Source organism: Nesoenas mayeri (assembly GCF_963082525.1).
Source record: "Nesoenas mayeri genome assembly, chromosome: 23".
NCBI lineage: Eukaryota > Metazoa > Chordata > Aves > Columbiformes > Columbidae > Nesoenas > Nesoenas mayeri.
In genome coordinates, this window is record NC_137574.1 from 5,388,908 (window position 1) to 5,416,216 (window position 27,309).

General features: G+C 48.6%; 1 protein-coding gene across 3 annotated transcripts in view; it reads left to right on the plus strand.

The window, feature by feature from the left end:
• Positions 1-27,309, plus strand: part of PPP1R12B (protein phosphatase 1 regulatory subunit 12B) — a 127,316-nt gene that overhangs the window by 36,767 nt on the left and 63,240 nt on the right. For 2 of the 3 annotated variants that reach the window (XM_080358101.1, XM_080358102.1), the window contains exons 4-12: positions 3,017-3,176; positions 5,936-6,080; positions 7,635-7,709; positions 10,628-10,707; positions 11,219-11,364; positions 14,710-14,819; positions 17,961-18,158; positions 18,957-19,039; positions 20,556-20,681. In XM_080358101.1, the coding sequence (XP_080214227.1) occupies positions 3,017-3,176; positions 5,936-6,080; positions 7,635-7,709; positions 10,628-10,707; positions 11,219-11,364; positions 14,710-14,819; positions 17,961-18,158; positions 18,957-19,039; positions 20,556-20,681 (1,123 nt within the window). Of the gene's footprint in view, positions 1-3,016; positions 3,177-5,935; positions 6,081-7,634; positions 7,710-10,627; positions 10,708-11,218; positions 11,365-14,709; positions 14,820-17,960; positions 18,159-18,956; positions 19,040-20,555; positions 20,682-26,249; positions 26,436-26,979; positions 27,166-27,309 lie in introns of all 3 variants that reach the window. The other variant, XM_080358103.1, reaches the window with a different exon arrangement.

A 27,309-nucleotide genomic window follows, 5' to 3' on the forward strand; every position in this document is an offset into this window, starting at 1 on the left:
GGTTTCATTTCCCCTCCTCCGAGCGAGGATTTGGGCTACAGACCCCTAAAGATTCTTTCCAGTCTAGATTATCTGACGACTGCAGGTTGGTGCTGGGGTTGTTTGCGTGCTGGATTGAATCCAGTCCTCTCTAACAGGTGTATTCCCCTTGGCCCATGCTGGTTGCTTTATTTTCAGGGTTATTTTCAGATACAGTTAGGAAGAGATCAGTCCCTTGCTACTTTGTCAACCGTGTTACTGCTCTGCGGTGAGTTTGTAGCTGTCCGTCTGAGAGCTGCTTTTATCTGTGTTACTGCTCCTCTTGGAAAACTGATGCAGGATCACGTTCCTTCTGGTAAATAGAAACTTTTCACTTTCTGGTATAGTATTTCTGCCAAGCTTATTCTTATTTTGTTTCCATTTTCCCTCCACTTGGAAATAAGCTTAAATAGCCCTTCTGCTTTATATTGAGTCTGCTCAGGTATTTCAAAAGAACGGTGTGTACAGTCAACAGTTGTTTTAGTGGGCTGTCCAACCTGCAAGGTTGCAACCATGTTATTGCCCTGTGCAGATCTTGATATTCACTTTAAAAGAGACAAATTATGTGATGAAAAGACCCGTATCTTTCTGGGCACCCAAGGAAGCGCGGCTGCAGAGAGAAGTCGGGCACAGTTTGGACAGCCTGGGAAAACAAATCCCGACTCTAGACGCAATTCTTCATGTAATTCTGCCTCAACTGCAGCTATTTTGCCTACCGCTTCTTGGGATTCTGCTTGGCCTTTTCATTGCTTCGTCACATTAGTGGCATCCTGCTAAGATGCCCTGAAACGCCCATCTGTCTCCACCGGGAAGCTTCCCATTGACACAGTTTAAAAGGATCGTAACTGCTGGGGTAAATGTGTTATAAACTTTAAATAAGTGTCCATCCAGCTCTGTAGCCTGTTTTCAACAGTAGCTGAAAGCAGATTCTTGCTGCAAACTACTACAACAGGACAAACATATACAATTTCCCCCAAAAAACTGTTTTCCCACCCTCTGGCCACTGCGCCTCAAGGAATTCCTGAGCCAGATGGACTTTGTGTGCTCGCGAATCCCCCGTGGCTTCTGTTCCGTGAACTTGTGCAGCCCTTCTTGGGAACTGCTGGCATGGATTGCGTGACGTTAAATAACTACACATTGGTCTAATCCTTGTGCTGAAGCCAGTTGCATTTCTAATCTTTGCAACATCCTGCAGCAGTGGTGTCACAGAGGCACCCCGAGGTTCCTTTAAGGGACAACAGGCTCCAAACCAACTCTTATTAAACCGGTGAGAAACAGGGTTTAGCACTGCAAAGTGACTTGAATACAGGTTCGGGTATCAGTCGAGGAAAATGATTAAGGGGCAGCAACTAATACAACAGGAGTTCCACAGCGTGCAATGCCGGAGCCGCCCTGAGTCCGGGAAGAGCCGACACTTGCCTGATACGGTGTGGGGTTATTGTAAAGGGATACACGTACTCGTATTGAGTACGGAAAGTGCACACTCGCAATCCTGCGAGGGGAAATACACGTGCAAATGAGCACGGAAAGTTACACGTGCTTATGTGGAAGCACGAGAGGAAAATACACTCGCGGTTCTGCGAGGGTTAATTTTACACGTGCATGTATTGAGCACGGAAAGTACGCGTGTAGATGTGCACGGAAAGTACAAATACACGTGCAAATGTGCACGGAAAGAGATGCACTCGCAATCCTGCGCAGGTTAATTTACTCACACCCATGGCAGCACGGCAAGCGCAGTCTCCATCCCGGGGGGGCTCTCGGCAGCAGTGGCTCAGCTCGTGCTCCAAGAGACTCACGACAAGGGGCAGAGTCTCGACAAGAGTCCCATTTTTATATTGGCTGATCAGATGTGACTGTGGGCATTCCAGAAGCTTCTCTGCACCCCCACCCTGGCTGTGGGTGCCCCTGAAGCCTCCAAACATCCCCACATTGGCTGTGGGCGCCCAGCGGCTCCTGGCGCCTCGGTGCTCCCTTCTAATGGCCCTGACCAGGGGCTCTGGGGCCAAACAAAAGAAGCTGTTGGCCTCAAACAGCACAGAGAGAGGGAGATGTGTCTGCTCCTTCCATAGCGAAGGAGGGAGGGGGACAGAGGGGGGTTTGCATCCTGTAACAAGTGGGTTTCACAGTTCAGACTCTGAGTTGATAAGTGTTTCCTTCTGTTTTAAACCTAATGCCCCATAATTTAATTGGGAATCATGTCATTCTTATATTGAGAGACCTCATCCATAGGGACAGCTGCTCATCTTTATTTTTGAGATTTATCATCTTCTCTTTTATATTTTTTCCTGAATTAGCGATCTCTTCTGGTCAATATATTGTCCTTACATCACCTCCTTTTGTTGAAAACTCTGCTTATAAGAACAAGTCTGAGATAGTTTTTTGCATCTTGTTGGTTTAGTTGCAATTGTCACAGCCCATCGACCAGCCCCATCTGGTCTCTCCACACAGCGCCTGTGTCCTGGGGTGGCAAACTTGTCCCTCTTGTCCCCACCGTCCATGTCTCTGTTAAACCAGGTGTGTGTATTGATGGACTTTGGCTGGTTTAATCTACAGGAGATCTCTTATGATTTCAAACTGGGCTTTGCCATAATCTATCAGTTTGCTATTCAGTGGAATTAACTGAGTATTTCCTTGGGTGTTCTTGGCACGGATGGCTCTTGGTGTAGTACAGGGGTCTCTGTACGTGCAGCTTGCAAATTGTCCTCTACAAGAATTGGGTTGTGCTGCTCCTGCAGGAGACGTCTGGGGATCATCTCTTCAAATCTTCACTGTAGATTATACTCACACTGTTTAATTCAGTTTGTTAGGCTGTTGTTCATTACTTAGTTATTTCAGTCTAGGACTCCACATATGTAGAGCACGGTCCTTCCACTGGTTCACAGTTGAGCTACAAGTGAGTAGTTGAGCAGCATAGCAGATGAAACACAGGGTGAATTTAACATGTCCATGTGAGACTGCACTTGATAATCTCCTCTCCTGTGCTTCACCTTTGTAGGTGTAGACCTAGACCTGGCCAGAAAAGAAGAGGAACAGCAAATGCTTCAGGATGCCCGGCAGTGGCTGAACAGCGGGAGGATTGAAGATATAAAGCAGCCTCGGACGGGCGCCACGGCTCTTCACGTTGCTGCGGCCAAGGGCTACTCTGAAGTCATGAGGTAGGAGCTCCTTCCCAGAGCTGATGCGTTGAGTTAAGGCTCATTCCGTGAGGAACACAACTGGCTTTGTAGTTGAGAGGAATTTGTTTCGTACTGAGATTTTCAGGCTGCTGTTTCTCAAAAGGCTCCATATGTGCCCAGCCATAGCGGCTCACCTAGAAGTCTGTAAGGACCGGAAGGTTCCCTTTCATACCTTTAAATGATGGAAGCATTTCAGAGACTGAGACATAGGTTAAATTTTCACTGTTACAGTAATAGTTCTAGGACTAACACGTATTACGGGATAGAAGTACAGTTTCAGCGCACAAAGTGGCGATACACATGGTGTGACAATCACAAACACCCCAGTGTCTGTCTGTGCTTCGATGTCCCCTCCTCGCTGTCCCCTGCCCCTCGATGCTCCTGCAGCCTCAGCAGTGACACAGGGATTCCAACAGCTGTTCTGCTTCTACCACTCCAGCACTAACAAGCTTATTATGAACATAAACTTGCCCAATGTAGTGTTTCCTGGCAATAAAGCGTTAATATTTTCACAGATAAGGTCAAACTAAGGTGTCTAACAATAAAACTTTCTTCTCTGCTCTGTACGTATGAGTGGAGCTGCCCATAACCATCAGCAGGGTTACTCTATTGACCACATTAAAATCCCTTCTGGAAACCTTTATCCATCTTCATCCTTAATTTCATAGTTTTAAGCCGCAATGACTTGATGTGTAAGAGCTGTTTCTTACCAAGTTCTAATAATTTGGTTGTTTCCTATTTGTGTTCGCTCACTAGAGCCTGTAATTGAGTTATAAGCTGCCTGTACCGTGCCCAAGAACAGCAAAGTATCAGAGCTCACGTGGATCAGAAATGTAATATCTCCTGAATTTGAGGTGTTGGTCCCGTGGACTTTCAGTGCAGGGTTATATCTCCAGGATTTCTCAATGGGGGCTGCGTTTGCTCTTTGCAGGATGCCTTAGTTTTGAACAGCTACTCCTTGGCATTAATTGTTCTCATGATAAACAGATCTCATGGAGAGCTGACATTGTTTCACTCTTGTGTATTTTATGGCCACCCTGTAAGTTCAAATACAAAGCTTCAGTGACTTAAACCGAAGGGCTGAAAGCCAGGAGCCGGCTAACTCCCAAATGAGATGTGGGATTTGCCTGTGACCTTGAGTCTCTCAGCAGCTGTACTCCTCCCTTTTGCCAGCTGGAAAATCAACATAAAGTCAGCACCTAATTTAACATTTCTTTCGCAGAGAAACACGCTGCTGCTCTAACATGACCGTGTTTTATTTAGCACAGTAACGCATGGGTGTAAAGCTGCAGGAGTTCCAAAACTCTCGGTGCCATTCGGAGGTCGTGCTGGGTTTCCCTCGTGCTGCTGTAAGGCGGCTCTGGGTGCTGGAACTTCCTACGATGGAAATTTTCAGTGGCTGTTTCACCAGACTTGCAGAATTCCCCTGGGATATTCTTCAATATTTAAGCGGCTTGGATAATAGTCAGCGCTGATACACGAGCTGCTCGGTGCTTTCACCCGATCGCCGGCGTACCGGTGTGCGTGTGTCTTGGAAGGTTCAGACTACAATTGCCTCTCTTCTGTTTGTTTTGGTTTTAAATATTGAAGCTCCAGATGCTGTGAAACATGAGTGCTCTGATATTGCAGGGAGTGGGTGGAAGGTGCCCAGCAGTAAATGTGAAGCGAGGGTGTTCCCAGGCGAGGTCACTTGGGTTACATTTGCTTTAACTGTGCAAGGACTAGGCTGCAAAAATATATTTAGGGTTGTTTAACCCAAATGTGGGTTATTTAACGTACAAATTCCACATCTGTCAGTCACAGTATTGTCGCTGCTTCTTACCAGGCAGTCCTGCTGGTGTCGCCTCCGTGTGGACTGTTCCTACGGGGTGGCCTTGTTCTCTGGTAGAGCCAAGACTGAGCTCCGGTTCCCGATTGTCCTTTTGGTGGCAGGTGCTCTGACCGCGGCGCTGGGGGCCTAAGCGGCCCTGCTGTCCCTTGCCCTTTGGAGCAGGACTTCAGGCTGGATCATCAACGTCATGTTAGAAATTAAGACGTTCTCCCAGTGTAGGACGTGCTAAAAGGGAACCTTATCAATTAGATATATTCCAGCAGGTTTTACTGCAAAGACGTTGTTCATTTACTGCCCTTTTCTGCTACAGTTACAAGCACAGCAGGAGGATGTTGCTTAGGTGAAAAAACAAGTTAACAAACCATCGTTACCTGCTCTGTTGCTCATGGTGTGAACCTCTCTGTGTCAAAAAAAGTCATTCTTGGGTGGGTGGAAATCATAATGAAGGTGCTGGAGCGAGTGGAGAGAAGGGAACGGAGCTGGTGAGGGGCTGGAGCACAAGTGTGATGGAGCGGCTGAGGGACCTGGGGGTTCAGCTGGAGAACAGGAGCTGAGGGGAGACCTTCTGATCTCTGAACTGCCTGAAAGGAGCTTGGAGCCAGGGGGGTCGGGCTCTGCTCCCCAGGAACAAGCGCCAGGAGCAGAGGAAACGGCCTCAAGTTGCGCCAGGGGAGGTTGAGGTTGGATGTGGGAACAATTTCTTCCCCAAAGGGCTGTGGGGCATTGGAACAGGCTGCCCAGGGCAGTGCTGGAGTCACCATCCCTGGAGGGTTGGACAGACGGACATGAGGTTCTCAGGACATGGGGCAGTGCCAGGGCTGGGTTACGGTTGGACTCCATGATCTTGAGGGTCTCTCCCAACCAAAACGACTCTCTGATTCTGAATCAATATTCCTCCTTTCCTCAGGCTCTTGATCCAGGCCGGGTTTAATCTGAACGTCCAGGACAATGACGGCTGGACTCCGCTCCACGCTGCTGCGCACTGGGGGGTGAAGGAAGCTTGTTCCATCCTGGCCGAGGCTCTGTGCGACATGGACATCAGGAACAAGCTGGTCAGTACGTGCAGGTGTTGCCACAATGTATGCAATGTGTTTTATGTCAACTTTATTGCCTGCCACTTGATACAACACCATGACAAAGTTACATAGTGAGCAGTTGTCTTAATGTGTTCACTGGAGCATTAAAAGCCCAAAAAAGTAATAATACCTTCTGTGGAGGAAGGCAGAAAAAGATTTCAAGTGTTACTGGGAAAGGGCAGTGATTCACCTTTAGGACCAAGACTGTAAGAAGGAATAAGGGGCTAATCTGTGTCTTCCTCTTTTAGTGTAATCCCGACAAATTAAACAACAAAAAAGACAGTCTTGGAGTGCAAAATAATATGCTAGTATCAAAGTATCAGGAGGGGTTGAACAGACTCAGAAAGGAGGTTCTCAGGGACATGGGGTAGTGCTGGGGTTACGTTATGGTTGGACTTGATGATCTTGAGGGTCTCTTCCAACCAAAATGATTCTGTGATTGTAAGATTAAGGTTGCTCTGGTCATGGATTGAGTCATAAAACCACCATCGCTGCCACGCGCCTTTCCCTGCTCTGGAGTGAACTGAGTCGGTTCACCAGGTTGGGAGGGAGTGTGGAGCTGCTGGAAGGCAGGAGGCTCTGCAGAGGGATCTGGATAGACTGGAAGAATGGGCTGATTCCAATGGGATGAAGTTCAACAAGGCCAAGTGCTGGGTCCTGCACTTTGGCCACAACAACCCCCTGCAGCGCTCCAGGCTGGGACAGAGTGGCTGGAGAGCAGCCAGGCAGAAAGGGACCTGGGGGACTAATGGACAGGAAGCTCAACATGAGCCAACAGTGTGCCCAGGTGGCCAAGAAGGCCAATGGTGTCCTGTCCTGTATCCAAACCAGCGTGGTCAGCAGGGCAAGGGCAGTGATCCTTCCCCTGTGCTCTGCATTGGGGAGGCCACACCTGGAGTGTTGTGTTCAGTTCTGGGCCCCTCAGCTCAGGAAAGAGATTGAAGTGCTGGAGGGTCCAGAGAAGAGCAACAAGACTGGGGAAGGGACTTGAGCACAAGCCCTATGGGGAGAGGCTGAGGGAGCTGGGCTTGTTTAGTCTGGAGAAGAGGAGGCTCAGAGCTGAGCTCAGCACTCTCTAGAACTACCTGAAGGGCAGTTCTAGCCAGGTGGAGATTGTGCTCTTCTCCCAGGCATCAGCAATAGGACAAGGGGCCATGGGCTTCAACTCTGCCAGGGGAAATTGAGGCTGGAGATGAGAAAGCAATTCTGTGCAGAGAGTGGTCAGGCCTTGGAATGGCTGCCCAGGGAGGTGCTGGACTCACCGGCCCCTGGAGGTTTTTAAACTGAGATTGGACATGGCACTTAGTGCCATGATCTAGTAAATGGACTGGAGTTGGACCAAGGGTTGGACTGGATGATCTCTGAGGGCTTTCCAACCCAGTCCATTCTGTGATTCTGTGTTACTCAGTGTTTGGGGCGGGAGGATGTGAAGCATGTTCACTTCTGTTCTTCCCTGGGAAACAGTGGGGTTTGAATTTTAACACCCTGCCATATCCGCTGTCCTCCGTTCTCCTCTTCCTACATTACCAGGGCCAGACGCCATTTGACGTGGCTGACGAGGGGCTGGTTGAGCATTTGGAAATGCTGCAGAAGAAACAGACTGTGGTGAGTTCCTGGCAGCTTGTTTTCCACCTCTCCAATCACCTTTCCACGCGCGGGCGTTCTCTAAGACATACGGCGTCAACAGACACGGGAAGCTGGGGCCCAGCTATTTTTTGTATGTTAATCATTTGGAATCTTTAATTACACCAATATTTTTAATAGCTAGAAACGTAGAAAACTGGATGACTGCATGGAGAAGGTCAGTAGCGTGCTGACACGCAGCATTTTGTAAACTAATAAGGGAATGTATAGTTCATCTGTGGAATTGTTATTCTGCAGTGTCTGTTGTTGGCTGGCAAGCTCTCTGGCATCAAACTGCTGATTATTTAATGAGTGAATACTCAAGGCGACTTTGTGTTGGCATCTAAAGAAGAGCATCGCTCTGCTGAGGGGGATCTGTTGCCATGTCTGCCTCGCTGACAATAGGGAGAGTTTTGATTGAGAAGGAATTCTGGGCTAAAAAGATCCCTGATTTCAAAACCAGGTTAAATTGCCATTTCATAATGCAATGGAGATATTGGAGGGGGTTATAAGCAGAAAGATAGCATAAAAAATGAAAGCAAAAATATATCGTGATGCAAGTTAAGCTACTTCTCAAGCCAGAAGGTTGGGTTTGGATTGCATCTTTTCCTGTTTCATCCGATCTGCTCAATTATCTCGTTTGGGCGCTGCCAAAAACGAAACCAACCTTCTTTCAAGCTTCAAATCAGTAAGTATCATTTAAAATGTTGGATTCGGAAACAGACATAATGAGAACACTGCTGATAAAACCCAGTCAAGTATTTGGAGGAGCTGACAATGTGGGTGGCAGAACTCAAGCTCTGATCACAACACAGCTGCCGTCATCCTTAAATAGCAGCCTTAACGCTCGCAGGAACTTCGGAAAAATTAAGCAGCTTCTCCCTAAATGAGGTGTTGATAAACACCATCAGTGCTGTATTTTGGATTTCCTCCCATCTCTCTACACCAGGATTCTGCAGATAACTGCCCTCCTCGGGAAAGAAAACGCCACATAATGCCAAGAGGTTTTTTGGCTGGGTGTTTTTAGGCCTGCTTTGCAGTTCTAGCAACCCCCCTGTTCTCTAGATAGCAGCACTATATAAAGACCATCTCCATCTATTAAATTAGCATAGCAAGCTGTGGTAGAGCTGAGAAGAAGAATCCAGATTTCATCAAGCTTTTTTTAGTGGATATGATTATTTTTGTTAATAAAACTGCCATTTTATCACGTGTTTATCACATGCCATTTTTATCACTTGAAATAGAAAACTTACATTTGCTAAGGATGAAACAGGCGGTTCCACAACATTCCTCTCTGGACGTTATTTTGCTTCCAAAATGGCTCTTTGCTGGGCTCCACGTCGCTTTTCCTACATTCAGAATTCAGAGCGTTTGCTTCTCGTGCCTGGTGTCACCTCCTGTCAAAAGAGAAACATTAATGAGGGTAGGCATGACACAAAAGAGAGAACCTTAAAAGTGAGCCTCTAATTACCTTCGCCTTTCCTACCCCAACTGTGCCAGTGCTTCTGGAAGCTGAAACCATCTTTTCATTACTGTTTTGTCCATCGGTGGTGACAAAATTAATATTGCTGCTCTCTGGGTAAAATATTTCAGTTGCTGCAGTGATCCCAGGTTTTCTTGTGCAATGTATTCACGCCAATGTTTCATAGAATCAGAGAGTGTCCTGAGCTGGAAGGGACCCACCAGGATCATGGAGTCCAACTCCTGTCCCTGCACAGGACACCCCACAGGTCACCCCATGTGTCTGAGGACGTTGTCCAGTCTCTTCTTGAACACTGTCAGGTTGGGGCCGTGACACCTCCCTGGGAGCCTGTTCAGTGTCCAGCACCTCTGGGTGAAGAACCTTTTCCTCATGTCCCACTGCCCCCCCTGGCACATCTGCTGCCGTTCCCTGGGCTCTGTCACTGTCACGGAGCAGAGCTCTCCCTGCCCCTCCTGCTCCTGCTGAGGAACCTGCAGCCCATGAGCTCTGCCCTCAGGCTGCTCTGCTCCAGCTGAGCAAACCCAGGGACTGCAGCCGCTGCTCATCCGGCTTCACTCCAAACCTTCACCAGCTTCGCAGCCTCCTCTGGACACTCTGCAGCAGCTTTATCTCCTTTTCTCCTGTGTCCCAGCCCTGCACACAGTGAATGCTGCAGGTGAGGCCGCCCCAGCGCAGAGCAGAGCGGGACAATCCCCCCCTGCCCGCTGGCCGTGCTGTGCTGGGTGCACCAGGACACGGGGCCCTCTTGGCTCCAGGGACACTGGTGGCTCATGTTCAACTTGCCATCGACCAGAACCCCCAGATCCCTCTCCATGGAGCTGCTCTCCAGCATCTCACACCTCAGTCTGTCTGTACAGCCGGGTGTCCCAGGTGCAAAATCAGCAATTGTCTGTGCTGACTTCATGTGGTTGGTGATGGCCCAGTTCTCCAGTTTGTTCAGATCCCTCTGCAGGGATTTGAGAGGTTCCAAACGTGCCCTGTCCCCGTGGGAGACCCGTCGGCGCAGGGCGTTTGTGAATGCTTTCTGCTGAGACCAAGAACTACAAAGGCAGCGAATTCTTCACTGAATCTCCCCCAATTTCACGGGCACACAAACATGGTCAGACCCCCAGCACTGCGGCTGCGTGGGCAGGCACAGGGCAGTGCTGTGAGGTCAGGATTTGAGACTGGGTTTTATTAAACTGCAGCGTGAGCCTAAGGACGTGCTGGGTGTGCAGCTCTGCCCGTACAGAGCTCTGGTCCAAGACGTCCCGTGCTCTTGCATCTGTTCAATAGGCTTCTTAAACAAATCCACGATATTTTTCACGTGATGGGGTTGGAATGACTTTATGCCATGGCAATTAATGGATTGCGCTGAGGCGGTGTGTTAAGATGTCTCTTCTCATTCTTTCTCCGATCTTCTTGGGCTTTTCAACAGTTGCGAAGTGAGAAGGAGACGAGGAATAAGCTCATTGAAGCTGACATGAACGGCAAGCCCCAGAGCGGACTCTTCACCAAGTACGTGTCTTTTCTCTTTGGTGGAAAGCAGCTGCATGGGGAGCACAGGGACACCAGCTTCACCTGCTGCCATCAGCTGCTTTCAAAGTTCAGTGTCCTGAACTGAATTGCATAGTTTCTTTTAAATTTGAGCTCACGCAGATACAATTTAAGCTGTTTCTCAACCAACCCACAGAGTAGGTCCCTGGTCCCTCGACTCCTGCTCTTGCTGAGCATCAGTTTGTCCTTTGGGCTGCGAGTTGCACCTTCGCACAGAGCTGAACAGCCCAGCCGATGGGTTCTGTTGCACTAAGGAAACAGAGATCGCGTTTTTGCGGGTTGAGAAACGCTTGCAAATTTAGGAAATGCGAGACCGGCTTTGGAATCCGTGGCAAATGCGCAGTGCTGGGATGTTGGGTCTGCAGATGGATTTTCTCCTTGTTCTATATGTAGCAAATCATGTCTGCGTGTTCCTGAGAACTCCGAAATAACTCGTTTGCCTGGTGGTTCTTAAAATCTCTATATCTTGCAGCAAAGAGAAGATTCTTTATGAGGAAGACACGCTGAAGTCCGTGGAGATGGAGGAAGAGAACAAGGACTCCAGCAGTTCTAGTTCTGAAGAGGAGGAGGAAGCTGAAGAAGATGAAGTTTCAGAATCGGATGCTGAAAAGGAGTCAGGTGAGACAGCACCTTGGCTTTCATAATTAGCCCACAATATTAGGGTATCAGGTTCAGAACGGCTTTTTGATCTTATTTATCTGGGAAAGCCCTCCTGAAAGTCTCACTTCACTGGACAGATAGAAGTCGACTTGTTCTAAAGTGTTTAAAGTCCAGATAAAGGGGAAAAAAAAGCCCAAGTATTGTTATGAGTGATGTTTTTAAACCAAAAAAATGCAACTCCTTTGGTAGCAGAGCATAAGGCGGGACAAAGCAGAAGCTGGCAGTAAAACACAGCGGTTTATTTGGAGGAATGTTTTGAAGGGTCTCGGGCTGCAATAAATGTGTTGAATTTGCAGAGACTGTGGGAGGAGAAGAAATTGGAAGAGGTGAGCAGTGAAATCAGTGGAGCGCTTCAGACAGTGCCGTGTTTCTTAGACTCTGTGAGAAATCTGTGTTCTTCAGACAAAGGAAGCTGAATTCATGCCATTTATTCATCTTGAGGACAATTAACAATTTGGCATTAGGTTGTATATAAACAAGAGAAAAAGATCAGTATAAAAACTTATGGTCGTTATCTGTGCTGGTAACTATGTCAATAGCACAGAATCACAGAATCCCAGAGTGTCAGGGGTTGGAAGGGCTCTGGGAAGCTCATCCAGTGCAATCCCCCCATGGAGCAGGAACACCCAGATGAGGTTACACAGGAAGGTGTCCAGGCAGGTTGGAATGTCTGCACAGAAGGAGACTCCACAACCCCCCTGGGCAGCCTGGGCCAGGCTCTGCCACCCTCACCCCAACAAGTTTCTTCTCAAATTTAAGTGGAACCTGCTGTGTTCCAGTTTGCACCCATTACCCCTTGTCCTGTCACTGGTTGTCACCAGCAGAGCCTGGCTCCATCCTCCTGACACTCCTCCTTTCCATCTTGATCCCCATGAATGAGTCCCCCCTCAGTGTCCTCTTGTCCAGCTCCAGAGCCCCAGCTCCCTCAGCCTTTCCTCACACGGGAGATGCTCCACTCCCTGCAGCATCTTGGTGGCTGCGCTGGACTCTCTGCAGCAGTTCCCTGTCCTGCTGGAACTGAGGGGCCACAACTGGACACAAGATTCCAGGTGTGGTCTCCCCAGGGCAGAGCACAGGGGCAGGAGAACCTCTCTGAGGCACTGCACTAAATACACGACTCTCTGGCTTCTTCCCTTCAGCCAGTTCACTGTTATTATTGTGAATTTTTAATTATTGTGAATTAAAACAGGCTGTGGAAGCTTTCAGCGTTTAAAAAAAATGAAACCCCAAAACCTTATGAAAATTGATATTTATGCAAAGTTAGAGAACTGAATTTTTAGTCTCACCGAATCTGTTTTGGGGAGATTGAATTAATCCTTCCCGGTTTCCCTTGGTTGGAATTCATCATGTTGGTTGCTGAAATGTCAGTAAAATGAAGCGTGGGATCCCCACGCTGCCTGTCCCCCTTTCAGCCACTTTGCTCACAGTTCGGGTTCTTTACAACCTCTCATTCCCACTTAAGCTTGTGCCCTCATAATTAGGCTAATTAGAAGCTCTGAGCTAACACAGAGGGAAAGGTGGCCGAGACTCCCATATCATGCAGACCTTCCTAGGGAAGATGCACCTTTCTCTCTTTAGCTCTGGACCTGTCAGCCCTGCTAACTGCCTGTTATTTAAGTGTTGCGCTTTTCTGTTTTCCTTGCCCTTTGAATCCTGTTTTCTAGGAGTGAGAACATTAGTTTCACAGACTGATCGCGCTCCGAGGCACCATCCCCACAGCTGCTCCATACCAAACTGCTTTATATATGGAATAGAGTCTTTATTCACTGCACGTACCCCATTTGCTAGTGCTGTTTGGGTGCTTACACTTAAAATGACTGTGTTTTTTCAAAACCATGACTGCGTGAGGCACTCATAGCTGTGAGAGGAATGCATTGTTCTGTTGGTGCAGGTACATCATTGCATGTGGCCGTGATTGATAAGAAGTCTGTCTTGGAGCCCTTTGCGCTCCTGTTAATTTGACCTATTGCCTGAGACATGGTTTCAGTTTCTTTTCCCCCGGTAATATCTGGTGGTTGTTCTTATTCAAGCATGGTGCGTAGGTACAAAAACAGTTTGAATACAGGGTGATTGCAGCTCTCTGACAATCTGGAGCCAGCTGGGAGGTTCCATGGGGCTTGCTTAACTTGCTTTGAGCCCCGTTCAGGGTTTTAGTTGGGAATCAGTCCTGGCTTTTTGTGGGAAAAGGGATTTTGCTGGAGGAGACCAGAAATTCTACCCAGGAGTTCCAGCAAGTGCAGCAGAAATGTGCAATGAAATCCAGCCTGGGCCCGCTCGGGTGCGTGTGCTGCAACGCCAGCTCCTGTACCGCTACAGGAATGGCACGTTCTGCTTTTCTCCACGGGTGTTACAAGGGAAGAACAATCCCTGAGAGCAAACAAAATGGTGAACTAAGAAAAAAATCTAATTGTCCTCCTTAAGGTGCTTTCTGCAAAGATTTTGCTTGTCTGCAGGGACGGAGTTCAAAAGTTTTGCCTGCCAAATGCATCCATCCTATTTCTTAGCAGGTGGAGAGGCTCCTTGCAGAAAGTGCCCAGGTGGCCAAGAAGGCCAATGGTGTCCTGTCCTGTACCCAAACCAGCGTGGTCAGCAGGACAAGGGCAGTGATCCTTCCCCTGTGCTCTGCATTGGGGAGGCCACACCTGGAGTGTTGTGTTCAGTTCTGGGCCCTCAGCTCAGGAAAGAGATTGAAGTGCTGGAGGGTCCAGAGAAGAGCAACAAGACTGGGGAAGGGACTTGAGCACAAGCCCTATGGGGAGAGGCTGAGGGAGCTGGGCTTGTTTAGTCTGGAGAAGAGGAGGCTCAGAGGGGAGCTCAGCACTCTCTAGAACTACCTGAAGGGCAGTTGTAGCCAGGTGGGATTGGGCTCTTCTCCCAGGCATCAGCAATAGGACAAGGGGCCATGGGCTTCAACTCTGCCAGGGGAAGTTTAGGCTGGAGATTAGAAAGCAATTCTGTGCAGAGAGTGGTCAGGCATTGGAATGGCTGCCCAGGGAGGTGCTGGACTCACCGTCCCTGGAGGTTTTTAAACTGAGATTGGACATGGCACTTAGTGCCATGATCTAGTAAACGGACTGGAGTTGGACCAAGGGTTGGACTGGATGATCTCTGAGGGCTTTTCCAACCCAGTCTATTCTGTGAAAGCCCGGCTTAGCCTTGGCACCGATGTCATCTTTATGATCTGAGGTGAACTGAGGTCGCAGCAACACTGAACTTGGGTTAAGTGTGCACTGTGCTTGTAAAGAGAGACCTTGGAAGTGCAATACTGAAACGTTTGGTTTCTCTTCTCGTTTAAAATTGTAGAAAGGAAGGAAGAGCCCTTTGCCAACCACTCCAGCCATGAAACCAGGCCTAGCGTCACTGAGCAAATACCAGCACCCGAGCCCAACTCCTTCACCGCATCTGCCAGAAGAGTAAGTGAATTTGGAATCAATGGGGACTCCCAAGAGCGCTCGAAAGCAGGAGCTTTTACTGGGAAATGGGTGTTCTGAAACCGATTTGCAGAGGAGTTGTAAGATGTGAATTTAAGATAGCGTGGTAGTATGTGATTTTGATAACGATGCTGCGGTACAACAGTGTAGAGCTGGCACAAAGGAAGGTGTTTGTGCTGTAAGGTTCCCCTTGCATCTCATACCCTCCGGAGCAAATCGCTGTGCTCACAGGAGAGACACGTGCTCCGTGTTGCTCTCACTCCTCACACAGCCCGTGCGATCTCTTCCCAGCCGATCTTTCATCAAAGCCGGTTCCCGCTGATGTATCAGCTGTGAATTTGGCGTCACCATCTAAACTGCCTCTGACCCGCCAAGCACAGTTGATTCAGCGGTGAGATGATACAGCCCAGTAAGAGGATAAAGTTTGCATCTGACTAGATAGCGAGGCTATGAAAGCTTTTTAAAGGTGAAGTGGAGTTACTGAAATCTTATCTGGATTCTCCAGCTCTCACGTCACTCAGCTGGATGGCACCAGGAGACTCTGTGTTCTGCCCAGGACGGGCCTCTTACGCTTCTGCTTTCTTTTTGCACCAGAATACGGAGAACCGCTGTACAGTGCAGGCACCTTACCAAAGCCTGAAGCAATAGGTACATCTTAGAGGGAAAGTGTTTCTTGCTTAGTCACAATTTCTTCTTTTTGACGTGCTACCAAGCCTAACTTCTGACCCAGATCAAATGAAATAAAGCTCCTCTGGGTGGTGTTTAACTCAGGCTGGCTGGTGTTTAACTCAGGGGAAGAATTGATGGTAGAAGGGGTGTGTGAGCACCCAGTGAACATTTTCCCAGCTGCAGAGCGTTGCTCTCACTCATTTGAGCTGTTTAATCCAGAATAAGGCATAGAAATGGGCCTGTGTGCAAAGCAGTTGTTAATTTAACCTCAGTCACTTAGACCAGATGCTTTACCTTCTCTTACATATTTGATTCTTCTGTAACTCTGTTTATCAGACTGAGATTTATTTGGGAGAATAAATGTGTTGGCCTCCATTTGTGGAGTTATTAAATGCGCTGTTCCTGGGTTGTTCAGAGATTCCAGAAAGCAGATTCTACTGTGGATTTGAGCTTTCTCTGTGGAGAGTGTCAAAACGACATTAAAGCATTAGAGCTCAGTAGACTGGAAGTGCTAGAATTGGTGGAGCACAAATGAACTCTGTGCATCTTCATTGAAACAACATTAGCTGAGAAACATTGCTGCAATGCTGCAGGGGTCTTGAGTCAATGAGGTGGAGGGCAGAGCTCCCCGGTAGCTTCATTTATTCTGGATGATGTCAGATGGTTTTTGTTATGTTGAATATGGTATAATAATGTGTATAAAACCTTGTCTACCCCGTATCCTGCCCTTGGCAGTGACCATCAAGAGATAACTAGAGAAGACAGACTCTAACTGGACTTCTCTCCCACCTTCTAGCAATCTGCATTCAGGGACTTGCTGAACCTGTGCTGATTTTGGGTTCAGTAGCCCCCGTTGGACTTTTCCTCTATGAAAATTCAGTCATTTCTTGAACGCCCGTAATATTTAGGATCCTATACTGTCCAGTGGTGAAGGGTTCTTCAGCTTCATTCCGCATTCAACAGAGCTTCCTGCGCCTCTTTCGTTAAACCTGCTACATGCTGCTTTTGTTTGCTGCCCCTTGGTCCTTTATGGGAAGGAACAAGGAATAATTGATCCTTATTCACCCTTGTGTGTGTCACTGAGGGTTTTGTGTGCCTTGGTCATATCTCAGCCTTGGAAACTCCTGATAACTCCTCGTACAAAAGCTCTTTTGCTCTATTTACTCTCATTGCCCTTCTCTGAATCTCTTCCCCTTCTTCTGTATGCCTTTTGAGCTGTGCATGATATCAGAGATGTGATCGTACCCTGCAATAGCACAGAGACATAATGGTGGTGTGTTTCATATTCTATTCTTTTAGAGCAATTCCTGATGTTTTGCTTGCTTTATTTCCTATACAACTCAGCGTCGAGCCCCCGTCTTTGTACAAGTATCTCTTGTCGCACCCAAGTTCCACTCTTGGCATCTTCTTGTAAGACTTGATCACTCTAACTGAAGTTGTACATTTAAGCAGTTGCGTATTTGAGGGATATATTAATATGAGCTTGTCAGATGTGCCTCATGCAGCGAAAACCATGAAGGTCCATCCTGTAGTATGTATAGAATGTACAGTTACCTGGCTCTAGAAAGGTTTAAGCTAGAACGGGCCTGTGCACTCCTGTAGTCCATCCTCTTGCTGGAAGCAGAGCCATTTCAAGCCTATGCCATGTTTATTGGAATTACCTGAGGACTGCCATGTCTCCGAGGATGGAGATGTCCCACTCTCTTGCTCCTGTCCCAGTGCAGTATCGCTCCTACCAGGAGGTGTCTTCGTGTCAAGTAGAATTTCCCATGTTGGAACAAGTCTGTTCCTTCCTCTTCTTTCCCTGTAGACTGTTGAGAACACGTCTGGTTCCATATCCTCTGGAAACCACACCCAGCAAGTAGCAGAGCAATTAAATCCTTTCTTTGCCTTCTCTTTTCCATGCTGAACGAGCCAGGTTTCCTCAGTACATGGTGTGGGCTCCAGCTCCATGGTGATCCCGCTTTAGCAGGTAGTGTGGACTAGATCATCTCCAGAGGTCCCTTCCAACTCCAGCCTGTGATTCTTGGCTTCTCCTGGACTCTCTCCATTTTGATCTGTGTAAGGGTTTTATTTGCAGCCAGTCCCAAAAGAGTTGATTACTTTTTCTTGGTTCTCTGCCTTTACTGAATTAATTGCCCTTTCCTAAGCGGGTGCTAATAAAAGCTTCGTTGTTCCTTATGTTCGCTGGAGGAGGTCATTGTGTGGGCAAAGGGAGCTGCACAATGACACAAGGTTTCTTTCATCGTCTGTCTTTGGGGATGAGAGCACTACAGCCATTTGCATCCCTGTGTGTTCACTGTCAGCTATGTCCTGTAATTAAAGCCAAGCAGGAAATCAGTGTCACTGATTGTAGCCCAGCAAAAATCTGGGCTTGTTAAAACACTCTCAGAACTGAGTCTGTGCCTTGCAGTGTTCTTACCTCTCCCAAATGTCCCTTTTTCTCCTCCACAGTTCAGTTGGCTCAGCAAGTCGGACGAGCAGAAGGACGAGTCACCTTCGTCGTGGCGCCTGGGACTGCGCAAGACGGGCAGCCACAACATGCTGAGTGAAGTCGCTGCTACTCGAGAGGCACAGAGGGATAAGACTTCTTCTATCTATCGTTCTTCGTCGAGTCCTCGGATATCCGCGTTGTTAGACAACAAAGAAAAGGTTTGGCTTTCAGCAAAGGTGTGTTAGTGCGTCTCAGCTGAGCAGAGTTTACCTCACGGGTTTAAGACCCTTTCCTTTTGTTTTGAGTTATTGCTGGGTGTTGTATCCATAACAAACTTAGGTCTTTTGTTTTTTTCTTTTATTCAAAAATATTCCTACCCTATCACTCCATGCAAAACTGGACCTAAAACTGGACCTTGGACCTAATTCCTGCTCGATTTGAAGTGGGCTGCAGTGAACAGGGGCTGCCAGTATGGCATGGCCCGTTCTTTGCCAGAAAATATCTAATCCAGACAGCAGCACATACCTGCACTGGAAATTCTCCTTCACTGTCATCTAGATGTGATTCTCCTGTATCCACCAGCTGTATTTGCGAATCCCATCTCATGTATTCACCAGCTGTGTCTTTGCTGCCCGTGGGTAGATGCCCCATCCCTGGAGACATCCCAGGCCAGGCTGGACGGGGCTCTGAGCACCCTGAGCTGGTGCAGATGTCCCTGCTCATGGCAGGGGGGGCACTGGGGGAGCTGGGAAGGTCCCTCCAACCCAAACCACTCTAGGATTCTCTGATTTATAAGTGATTCTAGTTAGAAGCTGGTTTCTTTTTCAGTAGCGTGCTCTTCGGGAAATCATTATCAGAACTGATGCTTTTATGCTGCGTGTGTTGCCTTAAACCAGGAATCCTCAGACAGGAGAATGCTTTCTCAGTTGAAGAAATCAGAACATGAAATTACTTGTCACTGAACATGCTGCAAGTGTAATGGATTTACAGTCAAATTACTTCTTTTACTTCTCCAGGATAAAGACAACAAGAGTTATCTTGCCACAATAGCCCCCAGAAGACTGAGCAGCACGAGCGATATAGAAGAAAAAGAAAACAGGTGAGACTGAACGTCATGCTCAGCTTCTGTCCTGTAGATAGCTCCTCTGGAATACATTCCTATAGTCAGGCTTCATATATTTTCTCAGCAGTCCCAACTATACAGGAATTCACAATATCAAGAGCATTCCCTGATGTAGGAAAGCTCTGGTTTTCGTTGAGCTGAGCAGGGCAGCAGGCTGGTTTCTGCTCGTCCCTTTTATATGTAAGTGCCTCGTTTTGTAGGTGGCACCTGCACTTTTGCTCCTGGCACTTTCCATTGCAGGGGTTTTTTACAGTGAACGTGTGTAGTTGCCCCTGGACAGAACCGCAGTACAAATGGGATTAATATCTAGTATCTCAAGATATACTTGAGCTAATCTCTACAAACAAGTTCTTCATGGTTTGTGCTCAAAGGACTAAGATTTGAGTCTGGCCTCATTTCCAGCCATTTCCACAGCAGTGGTAGAAAGGCAGATACAGAGGAGTCACTGTGAATGGTAATTGTGAAGAACTCGCGGCAGACGAGCACCCTGAGAGTGCAGTTCGAGGTTCTTTGCTGCCCTTTTGCTGGAACCTCCGTGCCGTGTTCTAGCTTCATCTCAACCAGTCGCTGGGATTTGGAGTTTAGCAGCCGATTTGTGTTTAAATGGCCGATAGGCTCGAGTGGGTTTGGCAGCGGCACATCCAGCTGAGCGTCCTTTGCTTTGTGAGGCGGGGAATGGGGACTGAACAGATGGTGCCCAGGCCTACTGTGCAGCACAGATTTTTTCCCCAATATTCTTTCCTTTCCAGACAGCTGAGTTTCACTTCATGGGACCCACAGGTGCCTGAAAGGGCATCAGCGGAGACACAGGAATTAAAGAATGAAAAATAATTGCAGGAAAATGAGCGAATGGGTTCGTGTTGCATTACAAGCTCGAGGTTCTGTTCCAGACCAGCAGAGAGCATGATGTGCTGCCAAAGTGTGTATTAGGAAAAGGAACCCTGATTTCAGATAACTCCGATCAATAGGGCTACTAGTAATTTACTGGTAACTTGACAAATAGTTTTAGATATAGCCAAATATTTTGTTTGTTGTTTTCTGCTGGTCAGTATAGCAAATGATTTGCTGTCCTGAGTTGCTTTACTGTCATTGCCTGGATGCCTCAGAGAATAAAAACATCCCCCGCAGTTGCACTATCTGTCCATTTATGTGATATTGTTTGACAAGACACAAGAAACAATATCAAGTGGCATTTAATTTGTTAAATTACCTTTATGGACAATCTAAATTTCAGTTGCACGTTTTCTGACTAAAAAGGATCTTGTTCCTCTTTATGCAAAATATTCCATCGCCTGGTGAGTGTTAAATAATCCAGCTGGCAATAACAGAACGGGATGCGAAGGCCAGAAGGGCTGTTTCAGTGAGCTGTCTCACCTCTGAAGGAGGGTGCATGTGGCTGTAAGGGTGGGACTTTCCTTGTGGAGCTGTAAAGGAGCCAAAACCAGGCTCCAAAAGCTTTTCTGACCAAACCTTGTGCTCTCTCCTGCATTAGAGAATCAGCCGTTAACCTCGTGCGGAGCGGCTCGTACACCCGGCAGCCCTGGAGGGATGAATCCAAGGGAAACGAAGCTCCCCATTCTGGCGCACCTACTACCTATGTCTCTACCTACTTGAAAAGGTACGTCCAGGTCTGGCTTAAGCGGGTTCCAGGCTCGGTTCTACTCTTAATGCACCTCCAAAGCTCAGCCTGCTGCTTACTGCATCGGTGTAACTGGCCTTGGACCCTCCTCTGCTGAGAGCAGGAAATAAAAATACAGGTTTATCGACATTTATCATGCTAAATATTCTTTTGAAAGACCATGATGTTTGTTGATTTGTAAATTGTTGAACTGAATTTAACTGCTGTCATTCGCAAAATCCAAACGCAAAGTGTTTTCTCAGTTTTATGCTAGTATTACGGTTAGATAATAAAACCAAAATTGGTCATAAAAGGAATAAAGTGATTACAGTCTGAAAGCATTGTTCACATGGCTATTGACAGGTGAGTTGTAGCTCAGCTCTGATTTGGTTCATGCGGGTCTGTGTTTATGGCAGAGCGGCAGCGTTCTCGTGCGTGACTCGCAGCGCTTGCTAAGGACTGACCCTGGTGCCTCCAACCATTTGCTCGTGGCACCGAGGAAGCGGCTTCTGCACAGTGGATATAAAATTGTAGAGACTGATTGCTGGTAAACCAGCCCAGCAGAATCAGGAAAGCAATCCTGTGCATTACTTGTGTAATTGGCAGTATCTTTTACCCCTTTGGAAGGCTCGGTTTCCTCCGAGCACCAGATAATGCCTATCTCTGAAAGAGGGGAATGAATACGCTGCTCTGTTAAAGCAAATAATATGTTACTGAGTTTTCCTCTTGGTTGTGAGCAGGAGGATCAGCCCTTTGTGCAAGTGCGGTGCCATCGCCTCACCTTCATTTCAGCTCATACTGGTTCAAAACAGCCTCTATAAACGTGTGATGCTGCAAAGCCAGTTGAGCTGTGCTTAAGGAAATGGGCAGGGATATATCAAGGTTTTAGGTTGTGTTTCACTAAATTCTAGACCCTGAGCTAAATAACTGTCCTGAAGGTGAAACGGTTGCTTGAGGCATTTGTGAAGAGGCAGATGTTTTGTGTTGCGGTGCTTGTGTTGGTGGAGGTGCATTGCGCTCGAGGACACGTCTGTCCAATTGCTGAGCACGTACAGACCCATTTCCACAAAAGGTGAAACAGCCACTCGGAGCAGAGACTCCTGACCTGCTGATCCGTTCCAGTGACTTCACATCTATCCTGGGACATGATGACAGCTCCAGCTCCGCAGCTCCTCTCCCTGCAGGCGGGCAGGCGAGCCGCAGCTCATGGCATTGGAAAACATTTGCCTCTTGCTGCTGACACGTCGTGCTGCTCCCACTCTGAAAGGCCAGTCGCTAATGTGGCCGTCCCTTAAATTTACAGCTAATCCCGAACCAGATTTAATGTTACGTTCACACAGCCATACTGTATTCCCTTAGTTAAACCGTAGGAACGCTAGAGGAGGTTTTGGCCAGCAGTGGTAAATACTGATTTCTTGTCAAAAGGCCTTTCATAGGAGAGCGCTGATTTACAAGAAATCACAGAGAATAGCTTTGTCAGGTAGAAATAGAGTGTAATTCCTTTAAAAGAGATCAATGGCTTTGCCTTTTATGTACAGACAGTAAAATCGCGGTCAGTTGGACCTCTGTCCCTTATGGTTTTCTACAGAGGAATTAAATGTAATCGTATTGAACAGCTGATTTCTCCAGCCTTGTGCGTCAGCCTCAAGGAAGGGAAGGGAACCTGGTTGCCTGTTAAAGGTTGAGCTCTTTGTCATTTCCAAGTATTAGCAAAACTCTGACCACAACTCCAAAAGATAAGAACTCGTTCTGCGAGAGGAAGGATTTAAGTGAACGTGACATATTTGGATGGGACCGAGAGGGCAGTTTGTACATCTGCATTTCCCCTTTACCTTAGCAATTAATTAATCTCGATAAAGACACTTAATTGTGTTCTATAAGTGCTTTATGTGAGCCCCAAACAGAGTAAACAAGAGCAACAGATCATCTGATACTGAAAATGGCTTTTCTTCTAAAAGAAGACAAAATAACTTGCAGCAGTGTTGCAAATGTTAAAACTCTGTCTGTAACGAGTGACTGTCATTCATTCTGCTTTCTCCATGGCTGCACCACTAGCCCAAAAATCCACAGAACCCTGTTCTGAGAAGCTGTTCTCTGTTTTAGGGCATATTGGCTTTCAAACAGCCCAGTCACATCACCTGTGAGTCAAAGGATTTATAGAGAAACCGGCATAGCAGACGGAATTAATTCAGCATCCTTCCTTTGACATCAGCCATGGGAGATGCCTCATAGGAAGGGATCGCACACCCCAAAATGAAATCGCTTTTTCACACAGTTTCTCCTTCATTTTACACGTTTGCAGCTACACCGTTGGACTGGGTTTAAAAGCATCGCAGCGCAGGCAGTGGGTGCAGCTCTGGCAGCCCCTGGTTTGCAGGGGCAAGTTGCAGCCGCTGCGATAACTGCAGAGGAGTCCAGTTCTTCACCTCCTGGCTTGCAGCAATCAGGAGTTTGGGAGCTGGGGGGTATGTTGTTCTTAACAGCCGCCACTGTGGCCGTCTGCCGTAGGCAAATCTTATTGTGGTCTCTGCAGCACCCTATGGCAGCACATTTAAGAGCAAACTAGTTCTGAGGTTTGTGCGAACCTTTTTTATTAGCAGACGCGGAAGCTTTTTGAGGTGTTGAAGGTTTTTAAGATTTTGAATTCTACTTGCTGTAGCCGTTTTCAGAAGTATTTCTTTGTATTGATTTCAAATGCTTCATTCCATTTCATTGCTCATTCCCTGATGGTTACGTTATGGTGATTATGTTAGAAAACGAGTAGCAGTGTGTCAGTGCCTTGTTTTATTTCTAATGATAAATTCTTTAGCATAAATTCATAATCCTCCCTTCTACCAATTCCTATGAACACAGCTCTTAATTAACAAGATTCCCCAGCTCACGTTTTCCTCGCAATGTTCTGGTCCCGTTCACATGCAGTGTGAGCAGTGAAGCGATGCCGGCGCATCCTCAGGCTGTGCGGTGCCACTCGTGCGCGGTGACGGGTGGGGAGGTGGATTCCTGGGGAGCTGCGGTGTCCCAGCTCCCTTGGTGTGTGCGGGATGTCCCAGCACCACGTTCCTCCAACCCGAGGCCTGAGCGTGTAGGAGGTGGCACAGCCCCTCACCGCGCTCTTCCTCCTCCTCCCTCTCCCACATCTCTGCTGCTTCCATCCTCTCATCTCCCCTTTTCACCCACCGCCTTCCCCTTCTGACAGACAGTCCTCCTCAGGTCTTAATAACCCTCTGTCTCCTCCCTTCCTAACCAAGTTCCTTCTCTTTATTGCAGCCTCTCCTCATCCCCCAGCCTTGGGCTCTCCAAGGGTGGTGCCACATCCTCCCTGCGCCCCCAGGGCTGCCACCAGCTTTTCCCCTACTGCTCCTTTTGTTCCTTCCCCGGCACCTGCTCCATGCCCAGGTGGCCAAGAGGCCACCAGCATCCTGGCTGGTACCAGCGCTGGTGTGGCCAGCAGGCCCAGGGCAGCGACCGTCCCTGTGCTAGGACCTGGGGAGCCCAAACCGCAATCTTGGGGGCAGTTTTGGGTCCCTCACGCCAAGAAAGGCCTTGAGGTGCTGGAGCGAGTGGAGAGAAGGGAACGGAGCTGGTGAGGGGCTGGAGCACAAGTGTGATGGAGCGGCTGAGGGACCTGGGGGGTTCAGCTGGAGAACAGGAGCTGAGGGGAGACCTTCTGATCTCTGAACTGCCTGAAAGGAGCTTGGAGCCAGGGGGGTCGGGCTCTGCTCCCCAGGAACAAGCGCCAGGAGCAGAGGAAACGGCCTCAAGTTGCGCCAGGGGAGGTTGAGGTTGGATGTGGGGAACAATTTCTTCCCCAAAGGGCTGTGGGGCATTGGAACAGGCTGCCCAGGGCAGTGCTGGAGTCACCAGCCCTGGAGGGGTTTAAAAGGCGTTTAGACGAGGTTCTTAGGGACATGGGTTTGTTCTAGAGTTGGGTTATGGTTGGACTCGGTGGGCTTGAAGGTCTCTTCCAACCAGAATGACGCTGTGACCTACTCAGGACACCCATTTCTGCCACTCGCTCTACACGCCTGTCCCAGTCCGGCTCAGCTCCCCCTCCCGGCCCATTTCCAGGGCTGTTCCCCTGGCGCAGGATGCCCAGAAGGACTCTTGCTTCCAGCAGGACTTTCTGCTCCCCAGGGCTCAGGGCAGGGCCCACCTTTCCAGAGGAACCTTTTTTTAGGGTCCACGGGAGGCTGCTACCCGGTGACAATAACCCACTTGTTCCTTTGTGACCCGGATATAGCAAGCAGCCATCGGCTGGAGAGCCCAAATGTGAGGTTCCTCCCCAGGGAGACCTTCTGGGTTGTCCCAGTCTCTCCTTTGGCTGTCTGGGGACCAGCTGCTTGTTCTGAGCTGACTCTGGGGCCTTGGTGTATAAAACCAATGTATAAATTGGGTGCTTAAGCAGATTGGATCCTTCCTCTGACCCCCTGTCCTCGGCTCTTGTCCTGCTCCTTTCACGTTTTATTTTGGCCTCTCGCTGACTCTTGCTCTAGTGTTGACTTCAGTCCGTTGTCCCTGGCTTTCCCACAAGCCTGCAGCTCTTTGTCCTGATCTGCTTTTCCTCTAGGTTGGCTTTAATTCCTGGTGCAGCCACTCATGTGCATGCTCCGTGTGCCCCGATGTGGGAGTCATTAGGATGCAGGAGGTGAGAGGCAACATTCCAGCCTTCCCGGCCTTTGATCCTGCTGGCAGCCCAGTCTGACCAGTAGCAACCAGGAATACCAGTTAGTGGGGAGGCGTGGCAGGGCCCTGGATCGTGCGTGCACACTCGCTCTGTGCAGAGAACGAGCAGCCCCTATATGGCCCATACAATAAGGAGATTTTACCAGAACCCATCAGGTCTGTTTTAGAGGTGTGCAACTTACCACTCTTAGGGCAGATTTGCTCTGAAAAAGCAAAAGGATTTATCCTCGTTTGAGACCCCTTCTCCTGTCTCTTCTCCAAAGTACAAACACTGAAGCTTTTCACTAGTAATGGTTTTAAGGGTTTTGTTTTAAACTGATCAAATACGTGTTTCCCTTGCTCATTCTTGAATAATTTTCAGATGGTTTTGCTAGCTATTCCCCAGAAATACACAGTTTATGCCCAACATGCCTTAAAGTAAATTAAAGCCTGAACTGATCATCTTTGCCAAAGCTTTAAGCCATTGAAAGTAAGTTCTGGAAAGTAAACTGGAAGTCCTGGGCATCCTTAGGAGGTGATGCAGCCAGACCTGCTTGTGTCCCTCTCTCCTTCCCTGCTTTAACCAACCTCATCCTCGCGCATTGTGTCTGCCTTTCCCCAGGACACAGGGGTGCTCTCTGTGCACCGCGGTAGGATTTGTCCCTTCCCTGATCCTCACCGATTCACCTGCACGCCGCTATTCTCTCACTCACTCTCAGCTGGGCTTAGCTAAGCGGGGTTCTGCTAGCGCCAGCCTGCGGGAGCAGCTCAGCGTGCTCCCATCTCCTCGCCTACCTTTTGCTAAGACATCAAACTCGCTCCCTTCCCAGCTGAGAGCCCGGCTGCGGGATGTTCTGTTGTCTATTTACTGTGCTCTGAAAGCCGTGATTTTGTGATGTTTTACAGTGCTTCCTTTGGTAGGAGTAGTGACCTCAGCAGTCCCTACATTTCAGCCACTCGCAATACATCTCTAGCTACCTCACCCGCGTCCATGGGGTCACCTACCTCCCTGGGCGCCCCGCGGCAACCTGGCCCTGCCTGTCCCGCGGCTCTCGGTGCCAGCACGGCTGCGTCGGCCCGCCAGTACACCAGGTAACGGTCCCGGCGGAGAGAACGCTGCCGAGCATCCGCGTTTGGGTTGGAAGGTGTGATTTCTGGAGCGGATTAGGGCTTGGCAATGTGCTTCAGGTGGAGAGGAGATCCCAGAGCGGTCCCGTTGGACAGTGTTAGTGCACACGCAGGAGTAGGCGATTAACAGCCTGTGCGTGGCCTTGGCTTCGTCACTCACCGCGTGGCCGGTTGTGCCCTCTTGTCACCCTTGTTAGAGACACCATGTGCTGCTCAGGCTGCTCTTGGGCGTTCTGTGTACAAGCGCTTGGAGTTCATTCCTTCTGCTTATTCACTGGCTGCATTTTCTAATCATTTTTGCTGCAAACAGGGATGTGAAGACTATGAATTCCTCCTACTTATTCCTCCACTTTTTTTTTTTTAAACTCATTTTCATATGTGCTGTTCTCTACAAAAATGTGAGTGTAGAACGAGGAGAACGAGCTGTCGATGCTCCCTCGAGGTGGCTGGTCTCGCTCGGCAGTTGAGTTCACTTGCTTTGCTTTCCGTTGTGTCTTCTCTATTTCAGAGCCCCTTTCAGGCAACAAACTGATTCTGCCGTAGAGAAAAATACAGAGGGCATCTCTGCTAGCACCCCCCTAGGTGTAATCACAAACCGCGCCATACTCGGTTCCGCTAACGGTATTGCCAATGCCGGTGCTGCCGCCACTCCGGGAAAGGACTTGTCGGCTGAGGAAGCCCGGGAGCGCAGAAGGTCAGTGAGCAGAGCCGCTGCGCGCGGGGTCCTGGGCGAGCAGCTCTCCCGCGGGAGCCACGCTGGGGGCGATTTTCTCCTTGTCTTTTCAGCATCTCAGCCACTGCTGTCAGTCCCTAAGGCCTCTGTGTGCAGAGGGACAGA